Here is a 23,824-nt window from a genome sequence, read left to right on the forward strand (position 1 = left end):
AGGTGGTGGAAGTACGGGGGGAGAGGAGAGGGAGAGGGAGTAAGACATGAAATAGTGGTCAGAGAGCTGGAGGGGAGTGACGGAGAGGTTAGCAGTAGAACAGTGTCTAGTGAAGATAAGATCCAGCTGGTTGCCGGCCTTGTGGGTAGGAGGAGAAGAGGCGGGGTAAAGGTCAAATGAGGAGAGGAAGGAAAGAAGCGGTTCTAATTTATCAGTCTGGATGTTAAAGTCTCCGAACAGGATGAGTGCGGAGCCATCATCATGGAAGTGAGACTAATGTGTCGAGATCTTCCAAGAACTCACCAAGAGGGCCTGGTGGGTGATACACAACAGCAATGGTGAGCTTGACTGGATAAGTGACAGTAACCGCATGAAATTCGAAAGAGGACGGGGAGAACTGAGGAACCGAGACAAGAGTGTATTTCCATTTTGGGGAAATTAGCAAGCCAGTACCACCACCCCGCCTCGCAGCTCTGGGAGTGTGAGAGAAAGAGTACACTTCTGACAGAGCTGCAGGTGTGGTGGTATTTTCTGGCGTGATCCAGGTCTCAGTTAGAGCAAGAAAGCTGAGAGAGAGCAAGGAAGCGTAGCCCGAGATAAACTCAGCTTTCGGCACTGCCGACTGGCAATTCCAGAGCCCTCCCGATACCACTTGCTCAACATGAGCTGAGAGAGTAGGATAAATGAGGTTAGCGGGGTCACAGCACCTGGGAGTGGCCCAATGTCTACATGACCACCGAGCAGAAGAGAGGACCGAGATCGGATGCAAACACATGGTTTGAACAATAAAAATGAGGTAACTACACGTTCGAGAAGTCTTAGCTTGACGAAGTCGGGCTTGAAAAAGTCACCTTGTTGCCTTTGTTCACCCTAGCCTTCGTTTGCCTGACGCTTCCAGCCTACAGAAGTGCTTAAGGACAGCAATCTACTGATTGTCTGCCAGGAGTGTAGGCTCCTCCCTTGCAATTAGCAAAGCTATTCAGCAGCTGAGACTAAATCACACCTCCTCAGACAGGCAGAAACTCAGTCCAATCACCACTGAGGCAAGCCTAAGTACAGCTATAAAGACAACTTAGTTGAAGCAAGAATAAAATACCTATGAGATTCTGGGTGAGTCAGAAGTTCAGTTCTTGCTCCAGAAGTTGAAAACAGTTACAGTCACTTGACCGCAGTGTGTGTCTGCCGAACCCCTGAGAGTGACTCATCGAACCCCTGGGGTTCGATCGAACCCAGGTTAAGAACCACTGGTCTAGTCTATAGCCATGCTAGCAGCTCAGTGAGGTAGCATTTAGTAGTACAGCAGTAGCAGCAGCAGTAGTAGTTGTAGTATTAGTAGCAGTAGTGATAGTAGCAGTAGTAGTAGTCGTAGTAGTAGTATGGCTAGTAGGGGTAGTATCAGTAGCAGTAGCAGTAGTAGTAGTATTATTATTTGCAGTAGTAGTAGGGGTAAGTAGGGGTAGTAGCAGTAGTAGTAGCAGTGGTAATAGTAGTAGTAGTAGCAGTAGTTACTGTAGTAGTTACTGTAGTAGTAGTCGTAGTAGTAGCAATAGTTAGTAGTAGTAGGCATGGTATTAGCAGTAGTAATAGTAGCAGTAGTAGTAGCAGTACTAGTAGTCGTGGTAGTAGAAGTAGTAGTTGCAGTAGTAGCTAGTAGTAGTAGTAGTAATTTAGTTTTTAAAGGTTGTCCCTAGTGAACAGAAATATGCGGACTATTCGTGTCCCTGTATACGAAACTAATAGATTTTATTTAGTGACAATTTCACAAAGTGCATTGAGACTGTATTGGTTTTCATGCTGAACTTCATACAACTGTACCTTCCATAAAGGGAGATGGTGAGGTTGCCTTTAAAAGGACAGGCTGGGCTTCCAATGTGCAGTTCCCCCTTGTTCCCGATCAGAATGTGTTTTGTTCGAAGCAGTATGGCCCGGTTGGTGTCAGCAATCACCAGCTTTCCTAAAGGGGAGAGAGAGGGTGGAGGGGTGGTGGTGATGAAGCCTCCTGGCAGGCCATTCATGCCCCAGTGCCCTCAGACCTGTCTTACCATTTAAGGCCCTGGGCTCAGTTTGTACACAGACACTGAACAGATGTAGCTGGCCAACCAGCAGCGTTACCAGGTCTACAATCCAATGATTCCAGTTCATCAGTCACGTGGTGATCTGTTTAACCTCAAACATCATCTCCTATATGTGCTACTTTTCTCTGAATGGCAGAGGCCCTGCTTTCACCACCTTCTTGTCTTAAATAATGTTACTCTGTTTGTGCTTTAGTACAATATATTAAAGTATAAAATATGCCAAAATTATTCCAATGGCTATTTTTAATTTGTAGTCCCTGGCAAAAGTGTTACAAAAGACTTCGTAAAATATAGTATTTGAAAGATAATTCAGTCAAATATGACAGAAAACTGTAAAATAATCAGAGCATTTTAGGTATCTGCCTATAGCACTAATGTCCTCCTCAATTTACTCAGAAAAACACAACAAACATTTTCATTTGAATCATTGTGTTCGGTAAGCTAGCCAGAGATCCCTTAACTAGTCTGTTCATTTGAATGAAAAAACACCTTCATTTCAAAACCTTACAAATCCTTTAAAACAAGCAGATATTCCATTCAATTTAACTAATATATTACAATCCCTGAAAAATAATTTAAAATGCATTGTGTATCGCAAAATGTGTATTTTCATGGATTCTGTTTCATTAGTGAAGAAGAGGCTGGGCTGGTGGAGGCTGTTGCAGCTGTTAGTACTGTTGGCATGTAGATATCAGCAGAGTAGTAGTGTCAACTGACTGTTAAGGCAGCCTGGTTCACTTCAATGAGTAGTTTGGATGTTACTAATGAGCTGGTAGCCAAACAGATGATGCACGAATGAGCCAATGATACCGAGCATGAATTAAACAGCTGACCATCAGCTGATGCGAGTGTGACTTCTGTGCTCTGCCTTCACTGAATACTCTGTTGAGCAGTTACTAACAGTGAAATGGGGTTAATAATGTCTCCATGTGTTAACTCTTCACTTAACGCTTATGCTTCAGTGTTTTAATATCAAAATCACTTCCATTTTCAGGGAAATACACTTACTTGCATCCAATAAAATGTGATTTAGGGTGACTAGCTTCACCCATTTTAGAAAGCAACACTTGACCATTATCTTCTGGGTCAAAGCAAGCATTGCAATATCATAGAAGGAGGAAAAAGTGTGTTTGTGCTTCCAGAAGAATGGGGTTTAGGTCTAATTTATTCATTTTGAATCCTCCTTATCAAACAATGTGGGTGGTAATCTTTGACAGACTGTTCATAAGTGGACGTAGTCACCATGAAGAAGCCCATTGGTTTGTGGACTACTTATTTGAAGCCTCGAGTTCGGTCATTTTTGTCGAAGTGACAGGAGAGAGTAGAGCAAAGTACAATCGAACGCTGAATATTTCTAGGCGACCAAAATGTAAACACTCTGTATAATGGTTAAAGCTGTAAGAAGAAAACACCGACAACTTCCAGCCTGGAAAACGCCGTGGTAGCAATGTGTCAATCACTGTGTAGCCCCGCCCTAAAGCATATCCTGCTTTATGGTCTATTTGACTCTAAATTAACCATAATTTACTAAATGAACATCATGTTGTATTGAAGAACACTTGAAACTAGAGATGGAGACCATAAGCTCATATTTAGAGGAGTCGCCCCCTGATGGACATTAGAGAGAATGCAAGTTTAAGACATGAAGCAATGGCTTTAAATTTTGGCTTTACATTTTTATAGAACTGTGTTTGCCGCGTGGCTCTTCTACAGCATAATATCTCCATCATTCCATATCAAGCTATTGTTAAGCTAAGCCCAAATTGAAGCAACTGTTTTAAATTTGATTTAAATCCACCCACAATGATATCACATCCAGATATTCTGTTTGACTCAGAAATATGTCACATCTCTAACTACCATTTGACTGTGACTTTAAAGAAGGATGAACACGAGATGGAATGGTCTAGCTTACCTCCACTAAGAATCTCAATGGAGTGGACCGTAGCTGAAGTTGTGAGGAGGACCTTCCTGCCATAACCGATTGTAACACGGTGGTCTTCACTGTGTCCCGGCATCCATGGCTGCAGTCCTGGCTCCTTATCCGGACACACTGAAGGACACATAAAATACACCAACATTTAACTTCTAACGACACATAAAACTCATCTGTGGTGGAAAGTAACAAAGTGCATTTACTCGAGTACAGTACTTAAATACAATTGCATTACTTGAGTATTTACATTTTATGCTATTTTATACTAAATTTCAGAGAGAAATCATTTACTTTTTACCCCACAACATACATTTTAGAGCTATAGTTTCTGGTTACTTTTGAGAACAAGCCTTTACATAAAAATACATATGATAGCCGAATAAAATACATTGTTAGAAAGTTTAAACCAGTGGTTCCCAACATTTTTGGCTTGTCTCCTCATATGACGTCATATAAAAAAACAGTGCAAAGTAAGGAAACCCTGTCACGATACAGATGGCTAAGTTGTTCACACTTCCACCAAAGAGACATATACCTGCTTGAGGCCCAAGGAGGTAAAATCATACATTAGTTAATTAGTTCATCATTGCAAGCAAACTTTAAACCAAATGGTTGTTGGGTCATTTAGCAGCCTCTGAAACCTTTCAGAGGCTGGATTTGAGGATCTCTTTCTAACAGACAATACAATATTTGTCCAACAAGAGGCCGTTTTTTTCCAAACTTTTTACACAACTACTTTGGTAATTTTTCATGTGTGTAACACCATGAATAACTTGAAGAAGAGATTGTCCAAAAGTGCTCACAATAATCTCCATCAACAACACTACCAAGACACACTAAAGTCAGTTCTTGGAGAGAGGTCAAGGAGGCAGTGGGATACAGGTAGGAGGACGCTATGATGACAGGCTTTCATCCAACCTTTTAGTGTGTTCATTTACACTTTTAGCCTTTAGATGTGGTAGACGCCATGTTGCACAAACTACCTGGATTCTTCATTCTGACTAATCTCCCCTCCGAGAATCGTCATCTTATTGTTTTTGAGCGGTTTGCGTGTCCCTGTGACCCTAGGAGTTGTCTGGAACCAAACTCCTGGAGAAGGGCTGGACTCTCCTTTTCTGGAGCTGCCAAGGTTGAGAGGCCCTGGACGGGTGTGGGGATACTCAGGAGCACCTGGCTGAGAGAAGCTGTGTTAAAGTTCTTCTCTCTGACTGCTGTTTGTTTCTATGCAATCTAACCCTGAGTGGTGCTTTGTTCTAGTCATGGATTGGCTACAATAACACCATGTTTGAGCATAGGGTGGTTCATGTATTTAAGTGCAGTGGCACCTGAACACCTTAGGCCAAAGATTGATGATACACTTTGTGGTTGTATCAAAGATCCTGATGAAGTGGATCTTTAAGTCTCGCCTCTGAAAGAATTTCTAATGCATTAGATTAGGGACTTGGACATGGAGTTATGTCCAATGTAGGTTTGTGCCTGACATGGTAGCAAACATCAAAAAGAAGAGAAGGCTGTTAACTGAAGGAGGAGGCCTTTCGGGCCTGAGGTCTCCTGAAGCAGCAGGCCGGCATGGGAGTCCAGAAGGACTGTGGCTTTGGTGGTTGCAGAAGCAGAAACCTGAGAGTGGGAGGAGTTTGAGGAGGCTATGGAAAATACTTTTGGTTGGCCTGAAGGAAGTTCTGGCAAACCAACGCACGACTTAGTTGGGTAAAGCAGTGTTTGGCACAGGCTGTTTTCAGCAAGTGAGGAGAACTGCTGACCTTGACTGGGGATGTCGATTGGATGAAAGCGCTTATGAAGAACTTCTAAATTCAAATGTCCTCTGTGGAGGAGGCAGGGTTTGAGGACTTGGGAGAAGCACCACCCATCTGGCTTGAAAACACCTCGGGATCCCTCAGAGCAAGTCGAAAAACATTGCTGGGGAGAGGGATGTGTGGACTACTTTTATTTTTATTTTTCCAGGACAAATCGGAAATACAAAACACTTGGACATGTTTGGATTACAAGGAGCAAAACACAAAATGTAAAAGTATATATAAAATTTGGGTTTGTGTCAGTCCCTCGGAATCTATAAACAATGGCTTCTTTAAGAAACTGTGATAAACGCTTTAAAATCATGTTGAAATAAATGTAACAAAATCTGTAAGTTACAACACAACAGATTGATAAAATCATTTGTAGGCCTATTTGCACCTCAGGTTTGTCAGTGAGGTCTCTTTCATTCCTTGTCTACTGTAACTTTCTCAAGTCCTCTACTATCTAAATGGGGATACAATAGCACACAAGGTTATTGGATTGCTCACTCAAGAGAGTGACTGATAAACCCATGTGTCTGCCATTGTCAGCATAGCACTAAGACACTGTGTGTAACTGTCCAGCCTGCCCAATAGAGTTTCAATCTATTGCTTTCTGGTGTGTATGTGGTGGTTACCTCATCTCCCTTCCACCAAATGGATCCGTCAATGGCATTGACTGGTCAGGGACCTGAATTGTCAAGTAGATTTCCCAGAGGGCTAACACAGATTGATAGGTGGTGAGGTGCAATCAGCTGGCTTCTGCTGTTTGGCTCTGGAGTGTCTGCTGCCCTGCTCTGAGGCACTATTTCCTATACCCTTCTCAATTATATCAATAAGCTATCCATCTTAACATACTAAGTCTAGTGACATTAGCATTGTGTCCAAGTCGCTTACTACTGTGCATACTGAGTGTTAAACTTTGTCAAGCTTTATTCTTGATGTTGGAAAAAGTGTTGGACAAAACAAATCTTAACTCAAAGTACACGTACGAGTGTTTTTCTTGAGCTTCATGATATGGAGATAGCTCAGGTGTCATGACGTGACCTAAGGGTAGAATTTTGGTCATATGATAACAGGTGGTTATATATGGAGAGAGAGAGTGACCCTTATCTCTACTCAGATGGTCTCTGATGATGAAAAATGACTCCTGATCAATGACCTTTGAACTGTTCACAGTGGATGTGAGCTGGTCTGGTGTTAATAAAAAGCTGACGTTTTAGCAGTTCACAGGATGACAACTTGTCCATCTATACTACAACTGAGAAAACTCCATCTGCTGAAAACCATCACAAGCGGTTGAAAGATCTTTTTGTCAAACTACTGTGCAAATCATCTTACTCGTTTCAAATAACAAGGGACATAGAAAGTGTGTAAAAGAAGTGACAGAACAACATTGATCAACACAAATTGTCAGACACATAACATTAGCAGTTAGCACCTTAACATGTTTGTGTTCTAGCCAAAGGTAGCCATTAGCTTTAGCTAGAACACATACTGTACATGTTAAGGGCTACCATAACACATCCAGATCCAGATTGGGGATTTAGATTGAAACGTATAGTTTGAAGCCCTTCTCCTTTTTCGTTGCTAACGTATGGCACAATGATTGAATAACATTGTTGACATTCAGCGACTCCGTGGAAAACCTGGAGAAAATGCCATAACTGTCTGCTGGTGTTACGAGCGCTGGAAGTTGCAAGTTCAACTCCAGTAGCACAGCTGCTATTTAATTAGTTATTGTGTTTATGTGGAAATACTGTATTGTCCGAGGGACCCCTGTTTATATAACCTGTCACTAAGTTTCTGTGGATTTATTGGTGGTCACTTAACTTGTGTTGCCTTGTCTCTTTTACCTTCTTGTTTACCGTGGGCTGCTTTTATTTAAAAACTGGACTCACACAGACATGATGTGGAAACGCTACATACAGCATTAAAAAGTTACTCATCAAGACTTCAAAGCGTTACACCTGGCTTTTTCACAACTCTAATTACAGAAAAGCATAATAACTGACTGAGCAGATGTATTATTGTCTTAAGCTACCACTGTTTACGCTGTGGTGTGTTTATGCTGTGAGCTTGTTCAGGGTAGACCAGTCCAAATACATCAGAGCTCAGTTTAGCTCCTGATTCCACCATCTGGCAGTACACTAACACAAACAGCCTACTGTGTCTTCATATTGTTTGTTTGATACACTTCAACATGGGAGCAAAACAAATAAATATTGGAACTCATCAACAATTGCTCAGTAACAGAAATTAAATATTAACAAACCAAAAACTCAACTCTATTGAGTTGATCTGGGTGCTAAATTCTTAAGAACATAATTATTAATCCGGCTGCGCTACAATAGTAATTAAAAATGTTTAAATTAATTATTACATCAGAGTGAATAAGAGGATTAAGAGACAGTTTAACTGGTCATAAAGTTCCAAAAACCAAGCGTTCACACAATTAGTTTTTCAGAGATGCTTATGGAAGACGGAATCAAATGAAATCACCCAATTCCAATCAGGGATGCTCCGACGGTGCAGGCTGGAGATGTCAAAATACCACTGTGCAATTTCTTTGTGTCGAAGGACTGAAAGATAAATGTAAAGATCTTCAGATTTTATTCCAACTCATTAACTTAATAATAAAAACTATTATTAAATTTATAACGACTTTATTTCAAATTTATTTTGGCGGGATAATCCCATGGAAATTTTAAATCTCATTTGCAAGTGGCTCCTGGCCAAGATGGTAGCGTAAAAGGTTCACAAGCAACACATAAAAAACACAAACATTATAAACTTAGAACAAAAGAAGAAAACACAGACTTAAAACAAAGTAGCAAATTGCATCAACCAAGGTCATTCAGCCTTCTTTGAAATGCTCTTAAATTATTATTGTGATTGTCTCTCATTTACATACTGTTATGATATCAGATGTACATGTCCATAGCCAAAGTACCAAAACTTGAGTTGAAGGTATGTAAAAAATGCTCCCTACAAGACAAACGTCAGCTAGGAACCTTTTTGAAGAACTCATTACATTCTGACCGCAGGGAGCAGGGGTCCAAACTAAGTCACAGTTGTTTTATATCAGTTGCCCAGAGACTAACAATATGCTCATTAATTCATACAAAAATGTCTCAATAAATTTCCAAGGTAGGTTTACTTAGTTTTTAGATTTACTTGCGCAAAAAAACTAGTTGGTTAGGCTTCAGAAAACTTTTAGCTGGCCTGTAACTGTTAGTTAGTTAAGTTCGGAAGTTATGTAACAAAACTATGTTGACTTGGTTTCACACGGGACATAAACTGGGAGAAAGTCCTGTGTTTATTTGACCCTTCTAACCTTCCCTCTCACTTCCCTACACAGACTTAAAGAAAAAAAAGTGATGCTTGGCAATATCGTCTTTGTTACACGCATTCCAAAAAAGCATATTAAATTGAATTGAATTTAAAAGAGGAAGCTATGCTACATCTAGGCAGTGCTGACAGCACTGAAATAATTAAATTAGAAGTCTGAACACTGCTGTGTTTGCGTTGACATAAAATGTGTTTTAGCAAGTAGTTTGTGGGGACACTTGCATGAAATGGAGAGGAAATGAACTGATGGAATACATTGTCTAAACAAAACAAATCCATCTTAACAACACATTTGATAATGAGCTGAAGCCTGCTTAGCATAACATTTTGCCTATTGCCATTTCCATATTTCCTACTTAATGTGTATTATTATGAGGCTTGTCTCTATATCCATTATAAATCATCCTCATTTTATTTTCTGCTTATCGTTGATGTACTGGTATTCTAATGCTGTTTCCTTTTTAATGTTCCGCAGATGGCAGGGATTATTCAACTGTCATTTAATGAAACTGAAAAGTAAATCACTGTCCAAATATTTCCGTAACTTTCTGAAACTGACAATCCAACACTCACACTTTGAATATAGCTGTTAAAAGCAGACAACAGGTCGTATAAAACTAAGTCTGTTCGAGCATTGGTCCTGTCGTCTCCAGTCCTCACTGCTTCTTTGTTTTTGCACTGCACCATGACTACCTTCCAATAGAAATCGGGCCAGTTTTGGATTTTTCATATTTCTGCTAATGAAGTTTATGCTCAGATTACTTGATATCAGCCCAATGGTCCACTTAAACAGGCACAGGGTGTCAGGTATGACAATTTTAGATGTTATCCCGTGTGGTGCATCATAGTGGAAGAAAACCAATTCTGTGTATTGAAAGCATCACAAGGTGTCGATGGCAAATAGCTGTTCTGCATCATACATGGTTGTTCACATTCCTCATCATGAAAGTCTGTCTCCTCGTCAGGTCATGAAGCCGACTGCAACCTTGGTTTTTGGCAACCTTGGACCCGTTGACTAACATGTCTCTTGGCCAAGTTATGGCAGGAACTCAAGTCACTAATGACCTAAACTGACATAGTGCAATCTTGAAAGACATAAATTGGATGTAGTTCAATCTTGTCGGTGGCTCTATTCCCTGTTCCTGCTTGTCATGCTAACTCCACAGTTTTTCTATTAAAGGTTCTGAATTCGACCCTACTCGCATATGAGGAATTGTTTCCTCTCGGCTCTCAATATGGAGACGGCTGAGCTGGCGGCTAACAGCTAACAGTGCTAACAACAATAAAGGTGGAAACAACAGCTACAGTGCTGTCAAAGCTAACAGTGATAACCTGGGGGAGATTCGGAGGGTCGGTGCTACACTTGGTCGGGACGGCAGTGCAGAGCTGCGGTGTTTTAGCCAGTGGGGCAGGCTCACAGGTCTTACATGCACTAACAGCTCGGACAACACACAAAGAGAGAGAGAGAGAGAGAGACTTCATTCTCTGCTCAGGTAGACATTACTTTATGAATGTAAGATAGTCCTGATGGGCAGGTGGCCCCTTGCATGTAGCCCCTGCCATCAGTGTATGAATGGGTGTGAATGGATGAATGATGACATGTAGCGTTAAAGCGCTTTAAGTGGTCGGAATACTAGAAAAGCACTATACAAGTACAGTCCATTTACCAGAATTTATCAGGATATCACTGCATTCCGCTGTGTCTTGAGCTTCTCATTTAGATGCATCCCCCTCAAATAAAAAGCCAGCTGTCTCAGATTCAGATGTTCTTGTGGTTGTGATTAGAAAGATTAGCTTACAGCTCAGAAAGCCTCTGTTTGCAGTCACAATAAATCTGCAATTAAAAAAATCAGTGAGAGAGAATTAAGAGATGTGTTAAGTTTATAATGGATGGACTTTTTCTAATACCACCATTCCACACACACACAGAGCAGGGCCAGGATCAGTTCAACATGATCAACATGATCTCATTTCCACTCGTCCTATTTTGCTGCTTGGGCCTTTTAAGTAGTTCACGCATGGTTAACGTTGTGAAAGGATTAAGGTTAACATTGTAACATGTGATTACCATTGTGAAACTATCAAGGTTAATGTTAACACACGTTATCGTGAAACAGTCGAGGTAGCGTTGTAACACACATTTAAAAGGAAACTGTCAAGGTAAATATAACATGTGGTTACCATTGTGAAACTGTCTAGGTTAACGTTGTAACACATGTTTATTGTGAAACGTTTGAGGTTAACGTTGTAACATGTGTTTAACGTGAAACTATCTAGGTTAACGTTGTAACACACGTTTAATGTGAAATGGTTGATGTTTTTACGTTGCAACACCTTGTTAATGTTGTGAAATTGTTACCTTTGGTAACCTTTAGTTAACATGAAACGGTTGAGGTTTACGTAACATGTGGTTAACATGAAACGGTTGAGGTTAATGTTGTAACATGTGGTTAACATGAAACAGTTGAGGTTAACGTTGTAACATGTGGTTAACATGAAACAGTTGAGGTTAACGTTGTAACATGTGGTTAACATGAAACAGTTGAGGTTAACGTTGTAACATGTGGTTAACATGAAACGGTTGAGGTTAACGTTGTAACATGTGGTTAACATGAAACGGTTGAGGTTAACGTTGTAACATGTGGTTAACATGAAACGGTTGAGGTTAACGTTGTAACATGTGGTTAACATGAAACGGTTGAGGTTAACGTTGTAACATGTGGTTAACATGAAACGGTTGAGGTTAATGTTGTAACATGTGGTTAACATGAAACGGTTGAGGTTAACGTTGTAACATGTGGTTAACATGAAACGGTTGAGGTTAACGTAACATGTTAACATGAAACGGTTGAGGTTAACGTTGTAACATGTTAACATGAAACGGTTGAGGTTAACATTGTAACATGTTGTTAACATGAAACGGTTGAGGTTAACGTAACATGTTAACATGAAACGGTTGAGGTTAACGTTGTAACATGTGGCTAACATGAAACGGTTGAGGTTAACGTTTTAACATGTGGTTAACATGAAACGGTTGAGGTTAACGTAACATGTGGTTAACATGAAACGGTTGAGGTTAACGTAACATGTGGTTAACATGAAACGGTTGAGGTTAACGTAACATGTTAACATGAAACGGTTGAGGTTAACGTTGTAACATGTGGTTAACATGAAACGGTTGAGGTTAACGTTGTAACATGTTAACATGAAACGGTTGAGGTTAACGTAACATGTTAACATAAAACGGTTGAGGTTAACGTTGTAACATGTGGTTAACATGAAACGGTTGAGGTTAACGTTGTAACATGTGGTTAACATGAAACGGTTGAGGTTAACGTAACATGTGGTTAACATGAAACGGTTGAGGTTAACGTAACATGTGGTTAACATGAAACGGTTGAGGTTAACGTAACATGTTAACATGAAACGGTTGAGGTTAACGTAACATGTTAACATGAAACGGTTGAGGTTAACGTTGTAACATGTTGTTAACATGAAACGGTTGAGGTTAACGTAACATGTGGTTAACATGAAACGGTTGAGGTTAACGTTGTAACATGTGGTTAACATGAAACGGTTGAGGTTAACATTGTAACATGTTGTTAACATGAAACGGTTGAGGTTAACGTTGTAACATGTGGTTAACATGAAACGGTTGAGGTTAACGTAACATGTTGTTAACATGACCAGAGGTTACCAGAGGTTAACGTTGTAACATTTGGTTAACATGAAACGGTTGAGGTTACCGTAACATGTTGTTAACATGAAACGGTTGAGGTTAGCGTAACATTTGGTTAACATGAAACGGTTGAGGTTAACGTAACATGTTGTTAACATGAAACGGTTGAGGTTAACGTAACATTTGGTTAACATGAAACAGCTGAGGTTAGGTGCCGTAACAACGTCAGTAAAAATAGCTCAACTTTTGCTTTCACACAGGACACGAATGCATGTCTCCTGAGTAAAAGTCCCCCCTTAGCGGACTTCCTTGTTCGTTATACTACATTTGTTGCTCTGAACGTTTAATAATGACTTAGGTGGTTTTACATTAGACTTAGTTTAAAATCGGTTGCGTCTCATACAGACTAAAGGGTGCCTTGTGCGTTAGCCTCTGCCTGAGCGTAGGGACCAGGCTGCTTTGCTCGGCTCGATGCTCGAGGAAGAAATCTACTTTCCCACATGACCTACAGACAAACATAAGTCTCCACTGTATATGTGTGTTTCTTTTGTGTCCACTTTTATGTACGTACAATATCTGTGAGTGTATTTATATGGCTATATTTAAGTCACCGTGGCTTGACCAAAGCCTTGATAGAGTGCGAAAAGAACCCAGTACTGCTGTTCAGATCAGTGAAGGCAAACACCAGAGCTCTCTCTCTGTCAAGGCTCTCTTCTCTCATCCTTCAACTGTTCAGCTGTAACTCCATAAGATGTTTGTTGCATTGCAGGTGAATACTGTGCACCACTGTTACCCTGTGCCAACTAACTAGATTACCGGTTTTATGCCTCCACCAACCAGAGACATGTTGCAATTTACATCCATGTCTGCCCAAAATTTCATCATTTCATAATTTTACCTTGTCAAACATTTGTGTGAAATTTTCATGTCATATTTTTGAGCGTCAACCACTTCATTTCCTGCATTTTGTTGCAGACAATAGTTCTGGAAAAGCCTTGATTCACTCAATGTTGGTATTAATTTGGGGCAAACCGACCCTTTGATATCTACTTATTTGCAATTGCACATTGGTTACCAACAGAATATCACAAGTACTGTCAATCAATCTGAAAGCTCCAGTTCTTTGGCACCAACATCACGTATCACGTTGTGCTATGTCTTAGGGACTAATCCATCATAGTGCTCGACGGCTGCTGGTGTTTACACATGGAGCAGATGCTACAGGCACACTTTGGGTACACTTCACTGCATACTTTTGACTGTAATAATGTACAGTGATGTGTCAAACACAATGTTGTAGGATAAAGTGATAGACTTTGTAATGACAAGGCAAAACTGATTAAACTAAAACATGGAATATCTATGTTTGAAAGTGACGCTATTGCTTTGAATGTCAATTGCTCCAAAATAATATACTTGTTTCAAGATACCCACATGAATAATTCAGTGATCAGTTCAACACTATTCACCCACCCTTTTATTTAAAAAGCTGGATTTGTATTCATGTCTTTAGTTGAATACCAACATCATGAAATATGGATATTTAGCTAAGATTTTTGTCTAGCCTTCTCTCTCTTTACACACATTTCTCGTTCAGCACTATTCACTAATGTCAAGCAGTTTAATATCAGTGTTTTTTAGGGTGATAGAATTGTATTTAATGTAAATGTAAAGTGTCCTTAGCCCATTGTTTTTAAGAAAATAAAGAGAAGTAAAAAGAAAAGAGGAAACATGTCCTCACCTGCTTGGATGCTGGGGAGCAGCAGAGCTGCCAGAAACATGGCACATGTCTTCATCTCTCTCAGTCCGCTGCTGACCAACTTTACACCTTGGAACACTTGGAAGGTTGCTTCAGACCTCCCAGTGGGCGTCACATCAGAGGGAGTTTCACAGTGGGTGTGCCGAGTTCACAGCGGGAGGCCACCAAAGGCACCTAGAACATCACATTGAAATGCAGAGGACTCAGTAAGACATGTACAAATAGGTGACTCCCTGGTGGACAAGCAGGTCATACAGTAGAATAGTCTTTTAGAACACCATCTGTTGGTTTTAGCTTCATATTTAAAGTCATTATGACAGTAGATTATTCTACTGAATGTAGGGAGATAGTAGAGACACTTTGAGCTGCATGAGCCACTGTTTTTCATTGCCAGGTCGTCAGATACCGACGCTTTGTCTCTCAGCGTCTGATACGCAACTTTGTCTCCTGCAAAATAATGTTTCCATACAACTAAACTGCATTCCTAATTATGTTTCCAGAAAAATCTCCTGTTATCTGTCAATTTTAAACAGTTTTGGTTAACGTTGAAAGTTGGAAAAAACAAAAAGCAACTGCACACACTGGTCGTGCACAACCTGTCCCAATAATGAGGTTGAGGTGAATGGTGGATAGTAGGGGTGGGAATCACCAGAGGTCCCGCGATACGATATTATCACGATACTTGGGTCACGATACGATATTATCACGATACTGCGATATTATCACGATACTGCGATATTCTGAGTATTGCGATAACATATATTGCGATTTATTACTTTTTTCAACTTCAAATTATGTCCCCAAAGGAAAACTGTGTCAACATGTTTTATCTAATAAGATAAAGTTTTCAGTCTCACTTCAATCATTTTTATTGCAGCAAAATAGGATTGTCAAGCAGACAGACTGACCAACAATGTCATAAATGTTGCATGAACCTGACAAACTGAACTGTTTGTATTACTACATAGTCCAACTTAACTAAATGCAAACGTGTGGACTCAGTATATGAACTATAACTTATATAAGTAGGATATAAGAGTTATATAACTCAGTATAACTTGCGATGCGTGGACGTCAAGGGCAGAGAGACAGTTATGCGCTGCACTCTCCCCATGAGCCTGGCTACTGTTGGCAGATTTAACCCCGTTGTGAGGCCAGATGTCTCTCTTTGTTTTGACCAACTTCCTACCAATCACGCTGACCCGGGACCTTTGCTGACTTCACCAGAAAACAACTCAGCACCATCTAGTGGACTGAAAAAGCAATTGATTTAAATTATTATTATTTTTTTAATAGTTTATATAATAAAAGATCGATACTTGGCGCCCTGTATCGATACAATATCGCCACGCAAAATATCGTGATACTATGCTGTATCGATTTTTTTTCCCCACCCCTAGTGGATAGTGGCGACTGTGGCTAAGTGGAGAGCAGGGCCGTCCTTCAATCAGAGGTTCGACCCCCGGCTCCGGCTCTGCTAGTCGTGTGTCGATGTGTCCTTGAGCAAGACACTTAACCCCAAAATTGCTCCCGTAGCTGTGCCTACGGTGTATGTGATGGAATTTGAATTGTAAGTCGCTTTGGATAAAAGCGTTTGCTAAATGACTGTAATGTAATGGATAACAAACACAGGACTTTCACCCACTGTTCTTTTCCTTTGTGAAATCTAACATAAACATTGACTTATTTTAAGTTGCCCAAGTCACCTTAAGTAACGTACTTGACTTACATACAAAACTGAAGTTACGTAACAAACTTACTTATTTTAACCCAAAACATGATCCTTTGCTAAACCTAACAAAGTAGTTTTGTTGCCTGAACCAAAGTTCCAAGTGCATTACAAAGTTCAGCCAAGGGGTCCTCAAGCGTCGTGATGATTTGGGAATGAGAATGGGTTGATTTTTCTTGATATCTGATCTGATAACTTCATATCTATTATGTGCAAAAAGTTCAATTGTGTCTCTTACAGTGTGCAGAACTGTTTAACTCCACCTTCAAACGATACCACCATCTTGATTATGTATACTCACTAGCAGTCTTTGCTATAGCCTTCCATCACATTCCTTGTGTTTAGCATACATTGGTTGTAAACCTGTGCTACAATTTGCATCTACACTCTCTGACTTATCACCAGCTCGCCAATTACAGTCTTTTGTCTCAACCAAGTCAAGTTGGCTTTTCTTTATTTTATTTTTTGCTTTTCCAGTCTCTCTTAGCAGACTGGAGAGGCAGCACTGTTTTCAGTCAGCAATGCAAAATTCTTCAATATCACGTGCACTGTTCTGCACAAGTAATGCTTATTTTCCACAGTGTGTCTTTGCCATGTACAGTAACAGATCATCTTTATTTTAAATATGTAGCCTATCTATATGCACTAATGTGTGGAACAATATTACACTTTCATATTTAACATGTAAATATTGTAAACAAGTCTTTTATTTCTAATGTAATCATATTTTTTTCTCAGACTTATAACCACGATTTCAGCAAATTGTCTTACTCTGACCAGCAGTAAGATAACAGGATAAAGAATATCGTCTGGACTTGGACCAAACACTAACACTGAGTGTTGTTGACTACAGCCCTGCAGTCAAGCACAAGTCTGATGAGGATCAAGCTTCTCCAAGGCTACATTTGCACACTACGCTGTGCATGGGAAATACTGTGATTGTCAGACATTTTTGGACAGATAAACAAGCAAGACAAATGTTTGTGCATCTGAAATGTATCAAATACAACACAGTAGGATTTGTTCCCCATTGTTTAAAAAGTGGCGCTAACTGCAGCTACATAAAAAAGTCTGTAAATCATGCAATGACATATAGCATTTTTAATTACTCACTTAACGAATGAACAGTGTTTACTGCAGATTAATTCACTGAAAGGTACAGCAGCTCTGCCTTGTGAAGATTCCCCCAGCATTCCATGACCTCCAGGAAATAGTGTGAATGGCTGTAAACTGTGCAGCATCCTGATGCTGGCTTTGATTAGATGCAATTAGCTCGTGCTGCAATGTAGAGAGCTCAGTAAAAGGCTGTGGGCATAAAGGAATGCGATAATTATTTATTTATTTATTTTATCAAGCAATTAGCTTGCTGTTTGACTATTGGTGACAGAGTTGGTGGGAGTTTCTCTGTGCAGCGTGTTGTAGTTTGCTGGCCTATTTACCATGCATGTTGTCTTAATGAGCCACACACAGCCTCATATTTCATTCAATTTGTTTGGTAGACGTTGCGCTGCTATTACAGCTGGTCCCTCTAGTACTCTTGCCAACTCACTTCATCTCTGTCCAAATGTCTATGTACACTGTAACGAATTACTGTAAATTTACGGTGGATTTTCAACGGTATCTTACAGTATTTCATAATAACTGTAACATACAGTTAAATGTTCATCCTCACATGTAAATTAACAGTCAATGCTGTAAATTAACAGTTAATGCCGTCAATTAACAATAATAGCAGACTACCGTAATTTAACAGCATGATACAGTATTTTTTGTGAAGAGGTGGATACACGCTTCTCTATACAAGTTGAGTGAATCACGATCCATCTACATCGTACTGTCTATTGTAGGTTAATGTGTCTGTAATGACGATAGAATATTTTTATTATTCAAACTGCTCATTGCCTAAAAGTCATTTTTGAGTGACAAGACGTGACCGACTGCTCCTGAACGTGACTTTGGACACAACAGCTTCAGTTCATCCTTCTGAGCGACAGCCATGTGGAGATCAACCGAGGAGCCAAGGTAACTTATCATCCGAAATTCAAATTCAAAGTCTCTAGTATTGTTTTGTCTTCATGATTATTGAATTGTTGACATCTCAGATAATGTTTCACTTGGTCTGTTTCATTACATTAGGTTGCTAATGTTGGTGGAGCTAACGTTAGCTCTGTGACGTTAGCTAGCTCAAGCTCAATTAGCCTTAGAAAGGTTAGCTAGCTAACAGCATAGCAAGTTAAGTTAACATAAATAAAGTGAATCACCAATTACAGTGTTAAGATGTAACGTTAGTAACCTAACTTGTGTTTACTTGTGCTCTTATTGAACTGTAGGACCGCAAACAGGACGATTATCAAAAGGGAGAGAACAGAAATCACCGACGTGTTCAAGACGATGAACAGTTGAGGTAACGCTAACAGTAACGTTACCCGTGTGTGTGTTATTCCAGGAGCAACATTAACACCAGATCAAACTCATTTTAGTGTTGAACGTTAGTCCATTGTGGTCCATTGTCTTAGCTTTATTACTTCACCTAACGTAATCAGCTCATCACATAGTCTGTTCATTTAAACTGTATGGTATTCTTGTAGGCCTATTAGCTTTTTACAAAGACTTACATTGATATGTTAACATGTGTGAGGCACAGGCAAACCCACAGCTGCACACCCAAAGCTTCTTTTGTTTATCCTGGATGTCATAGAACTTTCCAGAAGTTCAGAACATTGTGTTTCTAAAGTTTTTATTTTGTTTGTTTACAGTCACTCGTCATCAGAGATTGAGGAAACCAGCCAGACGCTGCAGTCAAGTCCTCTTTAAGGTGTTCTCTCTCCTTATTGTTTCATTCATGTGAGTTCATGCTGTTCAAATTAACTATAAATGTGTATAAGACTTGTTATCAAGCTAGACTGTGAAGCAGTTCTATTACACTGTTCTTGATACTATTTTAATTCAATGTTATACTGTTGATGCTAATGAGTTCAGTTAAGCTGGTCATTAACGATTTTATTGGTTTATTAGTTTTTGTCACGGCTCCGCTGTGACCTCAGCTTGTCTCCCCTCTGTTGTCTCTCTGTCTGTCTGTCTGTGTGTGTGTGTGTGTGTGTGGCTTGAGTGCGGCTGCAATCATCCGGCACCTGGGCTCATCTCCTCACCTGACAACAATTACACCATCATCACCTTCAGCTTAAATACCCCGGCTTCCTGCAGTCTCATCGTCAGATTGTTCCTTCAACTCAGTGGTAGCTACACCTCGGCCCCTTTGAGTTTAAGTCTTCTCTTAGTGAAAGTTGGCCTTTTTGACATTTTTAACTAACTTGTGTTTTCCCTCTGCCTCAGCAAGTCCCGTGCCACGTCGCCGCCCAGACGCCACCGCACACACCGCCTCGCTGCTCCACCTGCATGCTTCACCTGCATGTTCCACCAGCTCCACAGACAAGCAAAATAAAACTCTTTTTTCACCTACTCTGCTGTCCCGGTGTCTGCGTTTGGGTCCAGGATAAACCGACCATAACAGTTTTCTTCTAAACATGCAGTACATTGTGAGTTTTGTGATGTAATACAAATGTCCCTTTATTATTTGAGAACATGTAATAAACTGCAACTATTATGTATTGAATGTCTATTGTTGTTCTTTCAATTTTTGGGAATTAAATGCAAAAGTAGCGGGTTGTATTACCCTTTGTAAATAAACGGTAACATTCTGGCATATACCGTAAAATCACGGTAAAACCCAATTATCCTACTATCACGTACCGTAATCCAGTATACGGTATGATACAGTAAAAGTAAATTACGGTAGTGTACCGTAAAAAAACAGTAACTTACTGGCGTCCCTGCTGTCAGTAAGTTACTGTTAATTTACGGTGAAATAATTTAGAGTGTATTAATGTAAGTGTGTGCATATGCTTTGCAGTTGATCTGGCTATGTGAAGCCTATATATGCATGTGCACACTCACAGGTCACGGCTGTATAGTAATCATTGCAAGCTTTCTTCCAGGTAACCTCCTCTGCATATCAATTCAAATAATAAGATTATCTCATCTAGCTGCTGCTCCCTGTGCTACAACAGCAACAAAAGAAAATGAAAGATTCCATTTCTTGCTGGCAAAGTGCTCCTTTTAGCAGCTATGTGACTTCTGGTGGTCACAGTTACTGCAGATTCAAGGACATTTCACACAATTTGTAATCTTCTGTTTAAAGAGAAATTGTGATGGTGGAGAGCTGTTTGGGTGCTGCAGGAATCCACAGTCTCCAGTAAAATTATATTTTACAGCAATTGTGTTTATCATTCATCTTTGCTTCGAGATTGTACAGTAGAAAGATGATTGCTCTCATAGGTTTTACACAGCACCATTACTACAACATGCACTGCACAGACTGTAAACGATCTATAATAAATCATGTCAGTCCTTAAGACCCAATCACATCAAATTAAACTAAGACTAAGGACGCCTGAGATCAGAGAATGTACTGTATGTGGCAGCATTCTATAATGTGTACTAGCAGGTAGCAGGTATATATATATATATATATATATATATATATATATATATATATATATATATATATATATATATATATATATATATATATATATATATATATATATATATATATATATATATATATGTTGTCCAAGTCTCAGGCAAAAACATTGAAACACTTTGCACGTGTTATTACAGTTTGGCGTACTGAAGCTATGAGCAGTTTGGAGTATGGGCTCCACCCAACTTGCATTACTGCTTTAATCACATTACATCTGGTTTGATTGAGAGGATTCATGACAAGAATCAGCACATTAACACAGAAGCAGGGTGGAAGAAAGTAACTGTAGCCATGGGTGGTGCATTTAACTTCAACATTAACAGGTTCCATTCCAAACTCATGCACGAGGTGTTTAGCAATGACTAAAACTCCTTCTTCACCACATTGTTTGAATTGCCTGTGACCTTTTCAGGAGGTGAATGTTGTGTATTTCTTTTACCGTCATGTGATTGAACTCATATAGGATAGATGTTATGACAAATGTGTATAGCCCAGCAATCTCACAGATGACACTGAGAAGTTTGCTCATACTCATGTTAAAAAAGAATGTGTGTTTCACCTCCAGATCAAATGCATTCTCGCAGATCACACACCTGGGAGCTAAGGCACGAGCAACTTAAGTGAGCCACTCATGCATTATTAATAAAAGCTTGTTCTGTCTTGACAGTCTTAAATTGTAAGTGTTCTTTTTTTTCTTGAGCTGATTGTGCAGCACTGGCAGCCATTTAACTAGCCATGAAGCCACTTGATGGTTCATGGTTCCTCAATAGGCCTGTCCACATGACGCCAAGCAGCCAGGTGGCAAGTTGGACCATCTGTGAGTGCCTTTTAGTGCATGTTAGTGCATGTGAGCGTGCCCCACTGGTTAGCTCACGGCATTGAAATGCATTGTCATGAAAGCATAGCACCTACCCTGTTCCCGCTCAGGTTAACACTGTTAGCTATTGTTGGCACAGTTAGAGCTGTAAGCACCTTTGGCTGCCAGCAGACAGCTCTTCTGTTACCAGGATGAAAGCCACGAGGAGGCAATAGAAATGCTCTGAATTCCATAATGAGCACCTTTAACAACTTTTTATTGTTATAAATTGTTTTCAAATTGTATTCATTCGTTTCATTTTGTTATTTTTGCTGTAGAGCAATCATTGATTTATTAATCTATTGACACAACTTTATTTGACATTTTACTGGAACCTTTCTGATTACTTTATTAGATGTGTTGTTTGATTACATCACAACACAGGTGAATGATAGCTGGCTTTCTCGTCTTTCATAATTGTAAATCAAATATGTTTGGATTTTGATCCGTTGTTTGGACAAAACAAAAAACCTTCTTACATTTGCCAATGTGTCCACTTCTAGCCACGATTGTGTTGTTTCCATAGAGGTGCAGGACTGATATATTGCAGTGAAAGTCAAGGCCACACAGAGTAATATGTGACAGGAGCAACAAACACCCAGAAAAATCACGCTCCGAGGCAAGAATATCTTATTTGTTAAAAGCCTGCTGCCTCTTCTCTCGTCTCCTCTCGCCTCCTCCACTTGCATCTCCTCTGGGCGGGACTAAGGCTGCGGTCGAAAAGTCCCAAAATTACCCCCTAACATCTATTCCTAACCACTTTTCCTTGATATCTATGGAAAACGTCATGATGTGAAGGTGTGAAGAGAAAAGATGTGAAGATTTCTAATTTATCCAATTGAGAGCGGACATGACCACATTGTGAAAGGCAGTGGATAACAGCCTTTGATCATCACAGTGGCTTTCCTGCAGTGGACTATATCTGCTCTCAAGTCCCCCAGCTTCAGTCCACAGCTGGGAGCTCATACTGCCAGCAGTATGAGCTCCCATTCACACCCTCAGCACTTCACCTTCAGCCCTCAAGCTGCTAACAGAGAGACTACACATGCAAACACACTACACACATGTATGCATGCTTAAGTGTAAATGACATCTCTAATTGTGTCTCCAAAACAGTGCAACTCTTCCGTACTTCAGTATAACTGTGGTGTAGAGAAAACAGTCACATTAGGAAATCCATTGTAAATTCAGATGTATGTGAGAGACGACACACAGAGCTGATGTGCTGCCAGGTCCTGCAGGTTTTTGGACACTTTATGAGCTCAGAGCGACCCTATAATTTCGGACTCAAGCTGGCACTGCTCTCACACATACTTCCTAAAACATTACCATCTGAGAAAAATGTGCCACCTCCCCTTCTGAACTACACTGCTTGGCACACATACAGAGATGCAGCAACACACACAAGTTGACCGAGGGTGGAGGACACATTCAAAGAGGTTTTTATGACTTCCACAGTAACAAAAAAGTACAATTAATCTCGTGCAAAGACATGCATTAAGTCCATAAATAGTAGGTAATAACATACCTCTGGGGAAGTACAAAGTGCCGGGTGGAGTTCTGTTAGTTGGATTAGCAGCTCTGTTTGAGGTCTTACTAAACTCCAGCCATATGGAGGTGAAGAAAATCTGCCGACTTCACACACTCACACTTCACGTTTCACATTTATGTCTGAATAAATGTTTTGCCCCCTGTCGCGTCTGCAGGAAGCCAATCCCGTTACAGCTTCAGGAATACCACGCCACTGTTGTACATTTTGATAAGCTCATACTGCATTCCATTTACAGTGGAGAAATCCCTCATCCCAGCTGATGGGCTGCAGTTTGAATGGACGTGTTGTTCTCGTAATCCAGTGTGTTTCTCAAAAGCCCTGAATGTTTTAGCTTTGTAAATTACCTTCAAGTGTGCTACTACTACTACTGCTGCTGCTACTACTACTGCTACTACTGCTGCTACTACTACTACTGCTGCTGCTACTACTACTGCTACTACTGCTGCTACTACTACTACTGCTGCTGCTACTGCTGCTACTACTACTACTGCTACTACTACTGCTGCTGCTGCTGCTGCTACTACTACTACTGCTACTACTACTACTACTGC

General features: G+C 40.1%; 1 protein-coding gene across 1 annotated transcript in view; it reads right to left on the reverse strand.

Moving 5' to 3' along the window:
* The window catches only part of cemip (cell migration inducing hyaluronidase 1), a 119,402-nt gene extending 102,798 nt beyond the window's left edge, over nucleotides 1-16,604 (reverse strand). Inside the window, exons 1-4 of the mRNA XM_076109780.1 lie at nucleotides 16,561-16,604; nucleotides 14,576-14,691; nucleotides 3,991-4,128; nucleotides 1,816-1,954 (exon numbers count right to left, since the gene is read on the reverse strand). Coding sequence (XP_075965895.1) covers nucleotides 1,816-1,954; nucleotides 3,991-4,128; nucleotides 14,576-14,691; nucleotides 16,561-16,604 — 437 coding nt within the window. The remainder of the gene's footprint in view (nucleotides 1-1,815; nucleotides 1,955-3,990; nucleotides 4,129-14,575; nucleotides 14,692-16,560) is intronic.
* Between the last annotated feature and the right edge of the window lie 7,220 nt (nucleotides 16,605-23,824).

This window comes from Anarhichas minor, unplaced genomic scaffold (assembly GCF_050575085.1).
Source record: "Anarhichas minor isolate MPS153535 unplaced genomic scaffold, ASM5057508v1 ptg000042l, whole genome shotgun sequence".
Taxonomy (NCBI): domain Eukaryota; kingdom Metazoa; phylum Chordata; class Actinopteri; order Perciformes; family Anarhichadidae; genus Anarhichas; species Anarhichas minor.